At 36.3% G+C, this 18,251-nt stretch overlaps 1 protein-coding gene across 4 annotated transcripts in view; it reads right to left on the bottom strand.

Moving 5' to 3' along the window:
- AKAP9 (A-kinase anchoring protein 9) overlaps positions 1-18,251 on the bottom strand; it is a 156,983-nt gene that overhangs the window by 123,940 nt on the left and 14,792 nt on the right. For all 4 annotated transcript variants that reach the window (XM_035020530.1, XM_035020529.1, XM_035020531.1 and 1 more), the window contains exons 2-3: positions 8,865-9,095; positions 5,308-5,352 (exon numbers count right to left, since the gene is read on the bottom strand). In XM_035020530.1, the coding sequence (XP_034876421.1) occupies positions 5,308-5,352; positions 8,865-9,095 (276 nt within the window). The remainder of the gene's footprint in view (positions 1-5,307; positions 5,353-8,864; positions 9,096-18,251) is intronic.

Raw genomic sequence — 18,251 nt, 5'->3', positions numbered from 1 at the left:
TTTCAAATCTGTATTAATAAAAATTAAAGTTACTCTCTTATCCCAAAGTGAGAAAATGGCTATATAATTTTAATCAAATTTCAAAGGCATATATGAGATGGTCTGATCAATAGCCACTTGGCTTATAAAAAAATTCACCTTACTGTAAAGAAAAAAAGGCACTTTGTGCAGTCCTGGGGTATCCCAAAGACATAGGGAGTTCAGGCATAAAAACACCTGAAACTTTCAATCAAGAAAGACAAACTATAAGAATTATGGCGTTAGAAAGAGAGAGAGAAGACTTCCGAGTAGGAGGGTCCTGAGCTCACCTCTCCCCACGAACACACCAAGGCTGCAACTACATATACTGCAACTCACTGAGAACGACCTGAAGACTAGCAGAACAGCTCTTCCACAGCTAAAGATATAAAGAAAAAGCCACATCGAAAAGGGTAGGAGGGGCAGAGATGCAATCAGAAACTAAACCTCCCATGCGGCAACCCACAAGCAAGAGAGATATCACAGGTGTGAAGGTCCTCCTTGAGGAGCAAGGGGCTTAAGCCCCACATTGGGCACCCCTCTTCCTGTCGATCTGCACTGGGAATATGAGCCTCCATAAGTATCTGGATTTAAATCAGCTTAACTCTGGGAGAGTGGAGGGCTATAAGAAACCAATACTCCACTCTTAAAAAGGCCAATCAGTGTACACCAGCACCTACTCAGAGACCCAGCCCAGAGGTAGCAGTTTGAAAAGCGCCTGGACTATATTATGTGATGGAGATTTATTAATTTTAGGGCTTGTGCCACAGGGACAAGGATCTGCAAAACTTTCTCTGGGAATGGAAGTGCTGGCAGGCACTATTTTTCTTGCCCTCCTTCAGCCCAGCTGGCTTGACACTGGTGGGCCCCCATTCGGACACTCTTCCTAGCACCACTCACCCTGCCCTGATGTTCCCCTGCAGAATCATTCTAACCAACCCGACTGCCCTGGCAAGGGCCCTTCCGAAGTGACTCCTGCTCTAGGGAGTCCCACCCACCTGCATGCCCATGACCGTGGACACCGAGCCCCCCAGCCAAGTCACACTGCATCCTAACTCCACCCACCAGCATACTTGAAGCAGCTGCAGCCAGTCCTCTTAGCCAGCCACGTTGGGGCCAGCCCTACCCACCAGTGTACCCACAGCAGTTGCAGCCCAGTCACTATGTGCAGATGACATGATACTATATATAAAAACTCTAAAGACTCCACTAAGAAACTTTAGAACTAATAAATGAATTTAGTAAAGTTGCAGGACACAAAATTAATATACAGAAATCTGTTGCATTTCTATACATTAATAATAAACTAGCAGAGAAATTAAGAAAATCCCATTTACAATTTTATCAAAAAAGAATAAAGTATCTAGGAATAAAGTTAACCCAGGAGGTGAAAGACGTGTACTCTGAAAACTATAAGACACTGATGAAAGAAACCAAAGATGACACAAATAAAGGGAAAGATATACCATGTTCATGGGTTGAAAGAATTAATATTGTTAGAATATCCATACTACTCAAAGCAATCTACAAATACAATGCAATCCCTATCAAAATACCAATAGCATTTTTCACAGAACTAGGACAAATAATCTTAAAATTTGTATGGAACCACAAAAGACCCCAAATACCCAAAGTAATCTTGAGAAAGAACAAAGTTGGAGGGAACACAGTCCCAGATTTCAAACCATACTACAAAGCTACTGTAATCAAAACAGTATGGTACTGGCACACAAATGGACACATAAATCAATGGAACAGAACTGAGAGCCTAGGAAAAAACCCATGTTTATATGGTAACTAATCTATGACAAAGGAAGCAAAAATACACAATGGGGAAAAGACCGTTTCTTCAATAAATAGTGCTGAAAACACAGGACAGCTACATGCAAAAGAATGAAACCACTCTTACACCATATACAAAAATAAACTCAAATTGGTTTAAAGACCTGAAGCTATAAAACTCCTAAAAGAAAACATGGGGAGTAAACTCTTATACCTCAGTCTTAGGAATATATTTTTGGATCTGTCTTGTTAGGCAGGGGCAACAAAAGCAAAAATAAACAACTGAAACTACATCAAACTAAAAAACTTTTGCACAATTAAGGGAACCCATCAACAAAACTAAAAGTCAACCTATTAAATGAGAAAAGATATTTGTAAATGACATATCCATTAAAAGGTTAATATTCGGGGCACCCGGGTGGCTCAGTGGGTTGGGCATCTGCCTTCGGCTCAGGTCACGATCTCAGGTCCTGGGATCGAGCCCCAGGTCAGGCTCCCTGCTCCTCCCCCTTGCTCGTGCTCTCTCTCTCTCAAATAAATAAATAAATCTTTAAAAAAAAAAAAAGGTTAATATCCAAAATATATATTAAAAAAAAAACCTCACAGCAGAGTGTATAATGCCAAGTGAAGTCAGTCAGTTAGAGAAAAACAAATGCAATATGATTTCACTCATATGTAAAATTTAAGAAATAAAACAAATGACCAAGGGGAAAAAAAGAGAGACAGACGAAGAAACAGACTCTTAACTACAGAGAATAAACTGATGGGTACCACAGGGGAGAAGGGTGGGGGGGATGGGTGAAAGAGGGGATAGGGATTAAAGAGTACACTTATCATGATGAGCACTGAGTAATGTTTAGAATTGATGAATCACTATATTATACACCTGAAACCAAATATTAACACTGTATGTTAACTATGTTAAAGTAAAAAACTTAATAAAATTTTTAAAAAATAAAAAAATAAATTTAATAAAAAGAACTCATAGCACTCAACCCCAAAAAAGAAAGAAAGAAAGAAAGAAAAGCAAAGAAAGGAAACAGCCAAACAATCCAATTAAAAAATGAGCAGAGGGCCTGAATAGACATTTTTCCAGAGAAGATATAAACATGACCAACAGGCACATGAAAAGATGCTCATTACCATTCATCATTAGGGAAATGCAAATTAAAACCTCAATGATATATCACCTCATGCTTGTCAGAATGGCTATTTAAAAAAAAACATGAAATAACAAGTGTTGGTGAGAATGTGGGACAAAGGGAACCCTTGTATACTATTAGTGGGAATGTAAATTGGTGCAGCCACTATGAAAAACAGTATGGCAGTCCCTCTAAAAATTAAAAATAGATCTATATGATCCATTAATTCTATTTCTGGGTATTTATCTGAAAAAAATGAAAACATCAATCTGAAAAGATATATTGCACCCCTGTGTTTATTGTAGCTTTATATACAATATCCAAGACATGGAAGCAACCTAAGTATCAATCAGTAGATGAATGGATAAAGAAGATGTGACATATATATGTGTGTGTGTGTGTGCGCGCATTTGTCTATATATGATGGAAAATTACTCAACCATAAAAACAAATGAAATCTTGCCATTTGTGACAACATGGATAAGTGAAATAAATCAGAAAAAGGGGCACCTAGCTAGCTCAGTAGGTAGAGCATCTGACACTTGATCTTGGGGCCATGAGTTTGAGCCCCACGTTGGCTGTGGAGATCACATAAATAAATAAATAAATATTTTTTAAAAAGTCAGAGAAAGACAAATGCCGTTATGATTTCACTTATATGTGGAATCTAAAAAACAAAACAAATGAACAAAACAGAAACAGACTCATAAACGTAGAGCACAGACTAGACTGGTAGTTGCCAGTGGAGAGGGAACGTAGGGCGATGGGTGAAATAGGCATAGGGGAGTAAGAGGTACAAACTTCCAGTTATAAAATAAATAAGTCACAAGGATGTGGAATATCCCACAACATAGGGAATATAGTTAATATAACAATAATTTTGCATGGTAACAGGCGGTAACTACACTTACTGTGGGAGCATTTTGTAACATATATCAATGTCAAATTACTACATTGTACACCTGAAACTAATAGTCTCTATCAACTATACTTCAATATAAAAATGAATAAAAATAATTTTTTAATTATGTTCAGTTAGCCAACATACAGTACATCATTAGTGTTTGATGTAGCGTTCAACAATTCATTAGTTGTTATAACACCCAGAGCTCATCACAACACGTGCCCTCCTTAATTTTTTTAAAAAGACTATAGCCGTTATAGAAAGAAAAAAAGCAGTGTTGCTTTCATAAAGAAGCCCCAAATTTAAAGTCACAAGGCCAGATTCTCTGAATTGCAAGTCGTGATTTTATTTTTTTATTTTTATTTTTTTAAAGATTTTTATTTATTTATTTGACAGAGAGAGACAGAGTGAGAGAGGGAACACAAGCAGGGGGAGTGGGAGAGGGAGAAGCAGGTTCCCCGCGGAGCAGGGAGCCCAATGTGGGGCTCGATGTGGGGCTCGATCCCAGGACCCTGAGATCATGACCTGAGCTGAAGGCAGATGCTTAACGACTGAGCCACCGAGGCACCCCTGCAAGTCGTGATTTTAAATTGAGATACTTTCCCTATAGGCAACTTTATGTAATGTAAATCAGGTACCAATTTATTTATTCAACCCTTGTTAATTATCTTCTTGACCAAACTACCAATAAGTATATTCCCAGCTTTTAAGCACATTAAACTTTTGAAGTATCAGAGTTTTTACTCCCATTTGCAATTCAAAACAGTAGTCTGTTCACTTAGAACATGATTTTTTTTTTTTGGTATTAGAAACCTACAATATATCAAAACTTATGGAATACACTGAGTTGCTGAACCATTCAGAACAAGGGATAATTTTCCATATCCTCAAATTCTGGACCAAAGAAATGATAATGATATCTAAAACAATAAGAAAAAGATAACAATATGACATATATTTATTAATAATACATAAAGAAGGTATTTCCTAATGTGGCCAATGCCTACATTAGCTTTTATCACCTAAATTAAAAATCACTATTGCAGCATTAATTTCAACAAATGAATTTATGTAATTATATAGAATTAAAGCATTTGTAAAAAGCATCACTCACAATGTGAAATAGTATATGTATAATGAAATATTTACTGTGTTGAATATGGATACCTTATGATGATAATTAATCCTAAATCTCAATATCATTTTCCTAGAAACTTAAAGGCCTCTAATTAAGGCCCAAGCTATTCAAACAGATTTAAGACCTTAGTTAATAATCTGAAAAAAATACAGAGAGAAAAACATAACCTTCAGGTTTTCTAGGTCATTTACATTGTATTTTGTTATGCTATACTTCATTATATTTATAAAAATACATAAGCAGGTGAGTTGCGAGAAATAAAGGATTAATGTTTCAAAAATAATACATAAAAAGTTAATCTACATAATATTACTTATTCTTACCTCTGAACTATAATCATCTGCCGTAGTTGAAATCTCACTTTCTGGCTAAAACAAAAATAAAAACCAATTACATTAAAGCCTTCCCCTCCCCCGCCAAACATTGTACTTCATTAACCCATTACTATTAGTAACATATGATAGAAAATTCATATAAAAATATCACTAAAAAACTAGCAAAATTATTCAAGCATTTAAAAAAAAAAACTTTAAGTATGTGGATTTTATTTTATTCATTTTTTTTAAAAGTAAGCTCTGTGTCCAACATGGGGCTTGAACTCACAACCCTGAGATCAAAAGTCACATGCTCTACCAACTGAGCCAACCATACACCCCTAAACCTATAAAATTTTCACTCTATGAATCACAATAGCTAACTAACACACCTGACATTTATCATAAAGCATTTTTCTAAATATAAATGTATCAAGAGGTACTTTCACACAGGGTCTTATATACATTACAAATCATTTGTAAGACAAGCACCAAATAAGATATCATCCCTCTAATTCTTATGTCTCTTTTAAATAAAAGAAAGTCTTAAAATGTCACTCAAAGAGTTCAATTTCTTCAAAAAGAAAAATCATCAGCGTGCCTGGCTCAGTTGGTAGAACATGAGCTTAGAGATTACTTAAAAAAAAAAAAAAGGGTAAAAAAAACCACCAAATCTTGATGCTAGAAAAGTAGTAAGAACTTGAAGAAAAATAACAATGCTCATTGTTTTTTTTTTTTTTTAAAGATTTTATTTATTTATTTGAGAGAGAGAGAGAATGAGAGAGAGCGCATGAGAGGGAGAAGCAGACTCTCTGCCGAGCAGGGAGCCCGATGCGGGACTCGATCCAGGGACTCCAGGATCATGACCTGAGCTGAAGGCAGTCGCTTAACGAACTGAGCCACCCAGGCGCCCAACAATCTTCATTGTTACTAACACCTCTGCAGCTTATAAAACACTTACTAAGACATTCCTGTTTTATTCTTACAACCCTGGGATTTGGGTATGAAGTGAGTGGCTTTTCTGAGCTTCCCTTAGTTTAGAACCACTAGAAAGAGGTTCCCTCAGTTCAGAACCACTAGGAAGTTTCCTCAAGGAGGAAACTTAAATTTTCACTGCTTTCACTGTTCACCCACTCATCTAAGAATCTCAATTTACAAGTGAGAAAAGAGACCTAGATATTTCACCTTTTCATTCAACAAATATGAACCATCACTGTCTCCTTTCCCATCTATACTTAAGGAAATTTTATTCATCACTCAATACCAAGTTCTAAGTCTACCTCCTCTCTGATGTAGTAACTGATGCCAGGAACAGAAAGAAGCTTACCCCTATCCTAAAATTCTGTCATAGGGGTTCCTAACTTATATGACCCTCTTTTTTTTTTTTTTTTAAAGATTTTTTATTTATTTGACAGAAAGAGACAAAGCGAGAGAAGGAACACAAGCAGGGGGAGTGGGAGAGGGAGAAGCAGGCCTCCCGTCGAGCAGGGAGCCCGATGCGGGGCTCGATCCCAAGACCCTGAGATCATGACCTGAGCCGAAGGCAGACGCTCAATGACTGAGCCACCCAGGCGCCCCTATATGACCCTCTTTTAAATCTAAAATACTTTCATGACATAAGTCCTCATGGCTGATTCACTTATGCCTTTTAAACAACTATAGATTAAATGTATATTGTGTACTAAAAACTGTGTTACCAAGGATGAAATGGTGAACAAGACACTCTTTGCACTGGAAATGCTAAAACTCTAGTGAGAAGCCCAAACATTGATTTGTTATGCAGAAAAAGATAACAAATACATCTTCAAACCACGTCAAGCACCAGAGTTGCCATTTTACATCATTTAAAAGATCCAGATTTCAACAAACAATTACAAGATACACAAAGAAAAAGGAAAAGTATGGCCCATATAGAAAAAAACAACAGTCAGTAGAAATGGTCCCTGAGGAAACACAAATACTGGACTTCATATACAAAGACTTTAAATGACCTATTTTAAATAGAGTCAAATAAGTGAATAAAATTAAATCTAAAATACTGAAGAAAACTATAAGGATACTGCCTTACAAAATAAAGAGCATCACTATAAAAGAACCAAAGAGGAGCACCTGGCAGGCTCAGTTGGTGGAGCATGCGACTCTTGATCGCGAGATTGTGAGTTCAAGCCCCATGTGGGGTGTAGAGATTACTTAAAAAAATAAAATAAAGTTTTTAAAAATAATTTTTTAAAGAAGTAAAATAACTGAAATGAATAATTCATTTCAGGGGGCTTAACAGATCTGTGAAGAATCAGCAAACTTTAATATATAGTTCAATTGAAATTATGCAGTCTGAGGAAAAGATTAAAAAAGAATGAAGAGGGGCGCCTGGGTGGCTCAGTCGGTTAAGCATCTGCCTTTGGCTTAGGTCATGATCCCAGGGTACTGGGATCGAGCCCCGCATTGGGCTTCCTGCTCAGCAGGGAGCCTGCTTCTCCTTCTCCCTCTGCCTGCCACTCTGCCTACTTGTGTTCTCTCTCTGTCAAATAAATAAATATTTTTTTTAATAAATAAAATCTTTAAAAAAAAAGAATGAAGAAAAATGAACAGAGCATGAGAGATCTGTGCAACAGTATCAAACATACTAACATGCATAATAGGAGACCCAGAGGAGGGGACAGAAAGGAGCAGAAAGAATATCTGACAATACAATGCCCGAAAACTTCCCAAATTGGATGAAAAACACTAATCTACATATCCAAGATGCTCAACAAATTCTAAGTAGGAGAATATCAAAAAGATCCACTCTTAGCTAATCTTTAACATCCCAAACCTTTTGAATAAAGCTCAAATCCTATATATTATCTAAATCTTTCTGTTTCCATATAAATATGTCAGGGTACACTCTAAATTATAATTATTACCTGTCTCACACACCACTCTTTCTCCTAAGCATCCCAGCCTTCTCTACTCGTGGTTTTAGTTGGTAGCTCCAACCCATCCACCATCCCAATCCACTTTTAAATTCTCCCTCATCGCCTTATTCTGGAAAATCACACCATTAAAGAGAAGAAGAAAATCAGCCTTTATTTTGGGCCTTCTATGGGCCAGGTGCAATCTCCTGCCTCTCACCTTTACCATCCTCCCATCCCCAACATTCTGTGATGCTTTTAAAACTAAACTTCCTACAGTTTCCAAGTCATATCATAGCTTCATGTTCTTGTGGATGTTGCTTTTTCATCACAGAGGTTGCCTTGCTACTTCTTTGCTGATAGCTTATGCCGATTTAGCATTCCCCCAAATCATGGTACTCTAGGGTACCATATGCATTTTTGTTACCATAGCTAATCAGAATACACAGACTACCTTACATCTGCCTTCCCCACTTGACTTTCCTAAAGGGCAGAGAATGTCATATTTACCCTTGTATCCTTGGTGCTGAATCCTTGATGTATTATATTATAGTTGTACTATAAATGTTTATTGAATTAAGCTCACAAAAACTGCACAGGGTAATAATGAGTGTTGTCATTACAACAACTTTCCACTTAGACTTCTAATTTTCAAAAATCTAGATGAATACTTACTTCAACAGAGAAGACCTCATCACGTTTGATTATTGTGGATTCAGGAGTCACGGCTGTTCCTACCCTCTGAGAACTATTTATGTACATTTCATCACTCTGTGAGTGCTCAATATTCAAAGCATGGTATGTTGACACATCATGTTTACTGCTTGAAGTTTTCCTCTTTTTTTTCTGCTTCTTAGAAGGATTCTGCCCATCAGATTGAGCTTTCCTTTGTCGAAACTGGGCAAGCTACAGAAAAAAAGACATTGTCCTTATCATTAGAGATACTTTTTCTTTACCACCACTATGAAAAAAGCAAGTATCTTTGGAATCATTTTCTTTACAAAATCAAACCATCACTAAATAAAGGACAGTTGTTACAGTCCTTAATATAACTACTGAATTGCAAAAAAATTAGGTACTTCTGAATAAATACTATTCAAATATTAAGAAGAACTGAAAATGTCATGTCTAAAGAAAAAAAATTAGCCCAGAGTTAGGTAGAATAGGGAAAACAGGCGCTCTCACTCACAGCTTGGCAAGAGTGTAATCTCTGGGTGTTAGATTATATAAAAATATAAGAGGTCTAAATGCGTTTACCTTGTGAAATTTCTGGGACTTCTACTGATTTGTACTAAATTTAATTAGTCCATGCAAAAGATTTAGTTACACAAACGATCACTGCAGCCTTGTTTCTAATGGGAAAAAAATTTGAAATAATTTAAATGTCAAACAATAGTGCTTCCTATCCCCTAATCACTTGCATATCATCATCAGGATTTTTGCCATGTCCTAATGCCATCTATACTTATCATTAACTTAACATGTTTTCACTAGTGTACTTATCTAAATTTATTTTAAAAGGAGACTTTCTATCCTGGTATAAATTAAAAGCCAGTATCACTTGTGATTTCCTTAAATAAAATAGTAAACAGAAATGAATGTAATGAAAACTAATACTACATTATCAAAATTTTAGCTAGGTATTACTGCTGAAGGTTATAAGAGAAACAGGCAAGTGTTAAAGGAGTATTAAGGATATATGAGCATCAAACAGACTTTTGGCTTACTGTAAACAGATGGTCTAAAAAAAAACCTGGAAAAGTATTAACTTTCTTATGATACTATTCACTATTATTTATTTATTTTTAAAAAGATTTTATTTATTCATTTGAGACACAGAGATAGAGAGAGAGAGAGAGAGAGCGCGCATGAGCGGGGGAGAGGCAGCGGGAGAGGGAGAAGTAGGCTCCCCGCTGAGCCAGAAGCCTGATGTGGGGCTCCATCCCAGGACCCCAGGATCATGCATGACCTGAGCCGAAGGCAGACGAACAACCATCTGAGCCACCCAGGTGCCCCTATTCACTATTAATTAATACTGGATCAGGCTATCACCTAAAATATCCTGTCACCACCTAAAATCAGAAGTATGCATTACATACTTTGGGTAACACTGGATTAACTCAATTAAAATGTTAATGCAAATAATCAATAATATTAAAGATGTTTATATAAAAAGTATATGTGAAAAAATAATAAAGATGTTTATGACACAGTGGTATATATAAAATAATACTGCAAAAGAATATTTTTTTTTAAGATTATTTATTTATTTGACAGAAAGACACAGCGAGAGAGGGAACACAAGCAGGGAGGGTGTGAGAGGGAGAAGCAGGCTTCCCACTGAGCAGGGAGCCCAATGCAGGGCTCGATCCCAGGACCCTGGGATCATGACCTGAGCCAAAGGCAGACGCTTAACAACTGAGCCACTCAGGCGCCCCAAATCTTTTTTTTTAATAAAAGGAAAATGGTGTGCATCTCTTTCAACAAAGATAAGCAGGGCTCAGGCCCACAGCCTTCAATAATTCTAACTAGCTTGAATTTTAATAACATTATACACATAGGCATATATAAATTCTGGAAGAATATAACCACAACTTTGATATCTCTCTAGACTGGAGATTTCAGGTATTTTTCCTTATGCTCATCTGAAATTTCCTTTTTTATGCAACACATTTTCTAAATTTTATATGAAGCAACTACTAACCACCAATTCTTAAATTTACTTTGAGCTACTTGATCATTGAGAGAAGAACAAAAGCATAAGAATAGCTGTAAGCCCCTTTGGGCCTTAAAAATAGGAAATCTACTAAACAGTCAACAAAACCAAAAGACAACCGACAGAATGGGAGAAGATATTTGCAAATGACATATCAGATAAAAGGCTAGTATCCAAAATCTATAAAGAACTTATCAAACTCAACACCCAAAGAACAAAGAATCCAATCAAGAAATGGGCAGAAGACATGAACAGACATTTTTCCAAAGAAGACATCCAAATGGCCAACAGACACATGAAAAAGTGCTCAACATCGCTCGGCATCAGGGAAATCCAAATCAAAACCTCAATGAGATACCACCTCATACCAGTCAGAATGGCTAAAATTAACAAGTCAGGAAACGACAGATGTTGGCGGGGATGCGGAGAAAGGGGAACCCTCCTACACTGTTGGTGGGAATGCACGCTGGTGCATTCTGGAAAACAGTATGGAGGTTCCTCAAAAAGTTGAAAATAGAGCTACCATACGATCCAGCAATTGTACTACTGGGTATTTACCCCCAAAATACAAATGTAGGAATCCGAAGGGGTATGTGCACCCTGATGTTTATAGCAGCAATGTCCACAATAGCCAAACTGTGGAAAGAGCCAAGATGTCCATCAACAGATGAATGGATAAAGAAGAGGTGGTATATATATACAATGTAATACTATGCAGCCATCAAAAGGAATGAGATCTTGCCATTTGCAACGATGTGGATGGAACTGGAGCATATTATGCTGAGCCAAATAAGTCAAACAGAGAAAGACATGTATCATATGACCTCACTGATATGAGGAATTCTTAATCTCAGGAAACAAACTGAGGGGTGCTGGAGTGGGGGGTGGGGTGGGAGGGATGGGGTGACCGGGTGATAGACACTGGGGAGGGTATGTGCTCTGGTAAGCCCTGTGAATTGTGCAAGACTGTTGAATCACAGATCTGTACCTCTGAAACAAATAATGCAATATATGTTAAGAAAAAAAAAAAAGGAGAAGAAGATAGCAGGAGGGGAAGAATGAAGGGGGGAAATCAGAGGGGTAGACGAACCATGAGAGACTATGGACTCTGAAAAACAAACTGAGGGTTCTAGAGGGGAGGGAGGGTGGGAGGATGGGTTAGCCTGGTGATGGGTATTAAAGAGGGCACGTTCTGCATGGAGCACTGGGTGTTATGCACAAACAATGAATCATGGAACACTACATCTAAAACTAATGATGTAATGTATGGTGATTAACATAAAAATAAAAAATTAAAAAAAAAATAAAAATAAAAAAAGGAAATCTACTACCAGCATATTAATTATATAACTATTAATTAGACCAAGCACAAAGATGGCCAGTAAATTTCTTATGATATGAAGTATTAAAACAATCTTAATGATGTTGCTATCATTAACTATCAAAATATGTGACAAATACCAGAACTTATAGAATAACACACAGCATATTTTATACTTATTTTGTCTGTTGCAGATGAAAAAAAGGATACAGCTATGTAGTAGTGATTACTTAATAAAGACATCTAACTCATAAGTCAGAAATATCTAATCAATCACTGACCTTGTAGAATGTAAAAATATATCACATTAAAAATTTTCCCCAGTTATTTAGCAACTAGCCTGTTATCCTACTTCATGTCTGCTTAAGGAACAGATGCAAGACCAGTTGCCTCTATTTGTACATTATTAAGCTGCTGGAATGCATTTAAACTACTTTGGAGGATACTAAATTCATTCTTAAAAATAAACCAACTGAAACACTATTACATATTATCTGAAAATAGAATCAAAAGTCTAGGCACAGCATTTTAAAAAGATCCCACAGAGAGAACACAAAACCAAGAAAAACATTAATAATGACATTCTTGATATTTAAGTTCAACCTCAGAAACTTCTTAAAATTCCATGTTGTCTGTGTTAGAAAATATACCCAGAGAGCAGAGAGTATAAAAACAAAGATGAATATTCTGTTTAAAATTCCAACTTGTAGGGTTATATAATTTATATTTAATATTTATTTTATGTACAAATACATAACAAAGGAGAAAACTAAAACTGTATTTTAAAAAGTCTGATTTTTTAAAAAACACCTCTCAGACAGTAGTATCCATTACTAAATGAACGCAAATGAAAAAGTTATTAATAGATATAGAATAAAAAGTAGAATGGTTTTCGGGGTGCCTGACTGGCTCAGTCAGAGGAGCATGTGTCTCTTGATCTTGGGGTGGTGAGTTTGAGCCCCACTTGGGAATAGAGATTACTTAAAATAAATAAATAAGAATTAAAAAGTAGAATGGTTTTCTGGTAGAATGGTGTAGAATTAAAAGTAGAATGGTATTTAGAACAAATCATTTCTAAGAACATAAAATTACCAAGACATTGTTTTAGGCTTTTTACTGATTATACAAAGTCATACTATTTTTTCAGAACAATTAACCAGAAGGTAGACAGCATGAGGGTAAAGACTTTTGTTATGTTCACTGCTATATATTCAAAGTCTGGAACAATACTAAAAAAATACATGTTGAGGGGCGCCTGCGTGGCTCAGTTGGTTAGGCGTCTGCCTTTAGCTGAGGTCATGGTCTCGGGGTCCTGGGGTCGAGCCCCGCATCAGGCTCCCAGCTCGGCAGGGAGCCTGCTTCTCCCTCTCCCTCTGCCCCCACTCCTGCTTTCTCTCTCTCAAATAAGTAAATAAAATCTTTTTTTAAAAAAAATACATGTTAAGTGAAAAAAAGATAACTTATCTTTTTACAGAAAAGTTACCACTAAAAAAAATTATTTTAAGCATTATTTCATAGAACCAGACAATTCAGATGATATAACAGGCATATCTAATTCTATTATCTAGAAAAGTTCCATGGTCTTAGAATTAAAATCAGCAATTAAATGAATCAAAACACAAAATAATCCCTCTTACCATCTCTTCCTCCATCAGGCAAAACAAAACAAAATTAATTCTCAAAAAGAATGCCCCACAATAGCTTTTTAGCAAGAGTTCTGTTTCATAAAAATGTATACAGAACTATACAACTCAGCACCAAAAAAACCAATCTGACTAAAAAATGAACAGAGGTTCTGAATAGACGTTTCTCAAAGAAGACATATAGATGGCTAACAGATGCATAAAAAGCTACTCAACATCACTCATCATCAGGGAAATGCAAATCAAAACCACAGTGAGATATCACTTTACTCCTTCAGAATGGCTAAAATCAAAATCACAAGAAATAACAAGTGTTGCTAAGGATGTGGAGAAAATGGAAACCCTATGCATGGCTGCTGGGAATGCATATTGATGCAGCCACTGTGGGAAACAGTATGGAGATTCCTCAAAAAATTGAAAATAGAATTACCATTTGATCCAGTAGTTCCACTACCAGGTATTTACCCAAAGAAAATGAAAACACTAATTTAAAAAATATATACACCCCCATGTTTACTGCAGCATTATTTACTATAGCTAAGATATGGAAGCAACCTAACAGTTCACTGATAGACAAATGGATAAGGAAGATGTGGTACAATATACAATGCAATATTACACAGCCATAAAAAATGAGATGGCGCCAGTGGCTTAGTTAGGTGGGCATCTGACTTGATTTCTGCTTGGGTTATGGTCTCAGATTGTGGGATCAAGTCCCGTGTCAGGCTCCGTGCTAAGAGTGGAGCCTTCTTGGGATTCTCTCTCTCCTTCTCCTTCTGCCCCTCCCTCCTTCGCTCTCCCTCTCAAAAAAAAAAAAAAAAAGAGAGAGAGAGAAAGAGCGAGAGCATACCATTTGAGACAATGTGGGTAGACCTGGAGGGCATTATACTGAGTGAAGTAAGTCAGACTAAGAAAGACAAATACTATATAATTTTACTCATATGTGCAATTTAAAAAACAAAACAAACAGAAAATAGAGACAAAAAACCCAGACTCTTAAATACAGAGAAGAAACTATAGAGGGGAGGTGGGTACGGAGATGAATGAAACAGATAAAGGTGAATGAGAATACACTTGTATAGGTATAGAACTGTTGAATCATTATAGTGCGCATCTGAAACTAATACTATGTTAATTATACTTTGATTTTAAAAATAAATAAATATATAATGCCCAGAATAGCTTTTCAGCAAGAGTTCCATTTCATAAAAACGTGGGAGGAGTAAGATCATAAGTCTAATTTCTTACACCTATGTAAGCTATTTTTATTTTAAATCTGAAAAGTGGCAAGCTAGCAGATAAGCAAAAATCAGAAACTCTACTTAATTAGCTAATCATCTGATATTGAAATGATACACTTTAAATTACTGGGAAAACATTTATTCTAAAACATGCTGAAAATTCAGACTACAGCCATCTGTGTTTGTCATTTGGAAGCCAATTATAAAAATGTTAACATATGTAGGCACAGAAATAGTTGCAAGATTTACTGGAAAGATATCATGTCCACATACACTTGTCTTTCAGAACTAATTCAAATCTCAAGCAAATATCTTACTTTGACCAGAACATGAATAAACGACTAAACAAAAATGACTGATAATTTATTCCTTAAGTTCAATATTTATAACCTTATACGTAATCATTCTCAATAAAACAAGGAACTTAAAAAATCCTGTATAAAAACAGGCCAAGTTTTTATAATGGCACTTCAAAAAAACTACTAATTATAACGTTTATCAAATGTTCACTGAGTGTTAACTATGTGCCAGGCACTGTGCTAGACATGAACCAAAATACATGGTCCTACAAGTAGGATCTTTTAGTCAAGGCCAGCCTATTACATCACTGAGTTGTGGGAAGCAAGTAAGATAAAAGTTAGTGTACAATTTCATAATCAAAAGTACTCCTATATATCTTTAAGGAGGTGGTATGGGAGCTTCTCATACCCTGATTTTCTCAAAGGCAGCTTTTTTAAAAATAATTTTCTTTTTTTAATTTAAATTCAATTAGCCAACATATAGTCCATCTTTAGTTTCAGATGTAGAGTTCAATAATTCATCAGTGTGTATAACACCCAGTGCTCATCACATCTCATGCCCTCCTTAATGGCCATCACCCAGTTACCCCATCCCCCCACCCATCTCCCCTCCAGCAACCCTCAGTTTGTTTCCTAGAATTAAAAGTCTCATGGTTTTTCTCCCTCTCTGATGACTTTCAAAGGCAGCTTTCTATAAGAGGTGTGGTGGTGAAGTTTTAGATCTGTGAGGATAATAACTTGGCATAGGACAGGTATTAAGTAGTTTATTTATTTAAAAAATATTTATTGACTGCCTATCACGTATGCAGCACTGTGCTAAAGGCAGTACAGTTAGTAATGAATCAAACAGATACACACCATACTCCTATGAATTGTAATCCAGGTCGGAAGAACAAATTAAACAAATATAGAAAAACACAGAAATACATCATTTCGAGAGAGAAAAAAATGCCTTGAAGATAAAGTATAGGTAGTAAAGAAAGCCTACAATGGAAAGATTTAATTTGGTTGGGGATGTCGGGAGAAGTGAGGAAATACCCTACTGGAAAAAAGAATATGAAGCTGAGATTTGAAGACAAATATGAGTTACTTGTCTAAGATCATAATCAGTTAAGTGGCAAAACAGAGTAAGAACACCGACTCCAAATCCAGTATTTTCCCATTATACCAATTTATGTTCCATGCATTGAGTTCCTTTTTCTCCTTCATTTGTCATTATACTTCAAATTCTAGAACACTAAGTTCAAAGTCATGAATACATGAAATCACCAAACCAACAAATACTTTTTTGACAAAACTGGGGAAAAAACACCCACAACAACAACAATACACACACACACACACCCAAAAGAGAACATTGTAAAATATTTTAAAAATGTTATCTAGTCGCTCCAGTTTCCAAAAACAGCTGTGAGTTGAGCCATTTTCTATGTTTTTTGCTGTAGAAAATTTAAGAAATCCTAATTAATTCTAATTATGGTGACTATTTGTACTTGTCAGTACTGCCTTTAAGCCTTTTTAATATTCCTTAATGAATGCTGCACAAGAATGTTGTACAAACTATTACAACAAAACTCCAGGGGCCTAACTATGAAAACAAAAAGAAGATTACAACAGTTGACCCAAAGACAATTTGTATGTGGGGCAACTGAAAAGCAAGGAAGACAAAAGCAACATTTTAAGGATGCTCTGAAGCATATTTTCCAACAGTATCACGAACTGTTGGAAAATAACAGTGCCAAATAGCCCCCAAAATATCAGATACGGAAAAGACCTCAGAACTTTACATTACTGAGCCATCTGTCTTACTTATATTCTATAATCTCATTCAATGTAGATTTTTTATTAGGTTTTGGAACACCTTCATGTTTAAGAAGAAAAGAGATTCTGCACTCTAAGGAATCATCTTAATTTTGCATATTTTAACACATTTCATCGTATGGCACATAGTAGATGCAAATATTTGTTGAATGAAAACAGTATTTCAAAAAGAATATGGATGACATATAATAGAATCCTGAATCATTATGTCTAAAGAGAGTCTAATAAACTAGCTTTGTGATACTGGACAAGCCATTTGCCCTCAGCAGAATCCAATTTCTTCAACTGCACAATGCAGAGATAGATTAGAAGGACTTCTTAAGATTTCTTTCAGTTTTGGGGCACCTGGGTGGCTCAGTCAATTAAGTGTCCAACTGTTGATTTCAGTTCAGGTCATGATCTCAGGGTCGTGAGATCAAGCCCCGCCTTAGGCTCCATGCTCAACGGGGAATCGCTCAAGATTCTCTCTCTGCATCGACACTGCTAGCACGGTGCACGCACACACACTCTCTCTCTCTCTCAAACAAATGAACGTTAAAAAATAAAAGACTTCTTCCAGTTTTAAGGGCTCTCTTGAAGAACTGTTTTCAATTTTTCTTTGTCCTTTCTCCTCTTCCTACTCTCCATTATAAAGGAGGAAAAGTTAGAATTTTACATTACAAGAGTTGTTTTTTTTTTTTTTCCCTAACTGTTGCTTGAGGGGTGGCTGGGTGGCTCAGTTGGTTAAGCGTCTGGCTCTTGGTTTTCGCTCAGGTCACGATCTCAGGGTTGTGGGATTGAGCCCGGTGTTGGGCTCTGCACACGGTGTGCGACCTGCCTGGGATTTCCTCTTTCCCTCGCCCTCTGCCCCTCCCCCCTCCCTCTTAAAAAACAACAACAACACACAAAAACCATTACTTGAAAATCAATAAACAGTATCTATTACTAAATGACCCCAAATGAAAAAAGACAGATGTGCAATAAAAATTAGAATGATTACTTTATAGTGCTTAGAACAAATCTCTTCTAAGTACTTAAAATA

This window comes from Mirounga leonina, unplaced genomic scaffold, assembly GCF_011800145.1.
Source record: "Mirounga leonina isolate KUSES-001 unplaced genomic scaffold, KU_Mleo_1.0 Mir_174, whole genome shotgun sequence".
Taxonomy (NCBI): domain Eukaryota; kingdom Metazoa; phylum Chordata; class Mammalia; order Carnivora; family Phocidae; genus Mirounga; species Mirounga leonina.
The sequence above is the reverse complement of the archived record's forward strand: the minus strand, read 5'-3'. Positions and strand labels throughout refer to the sequence as shown.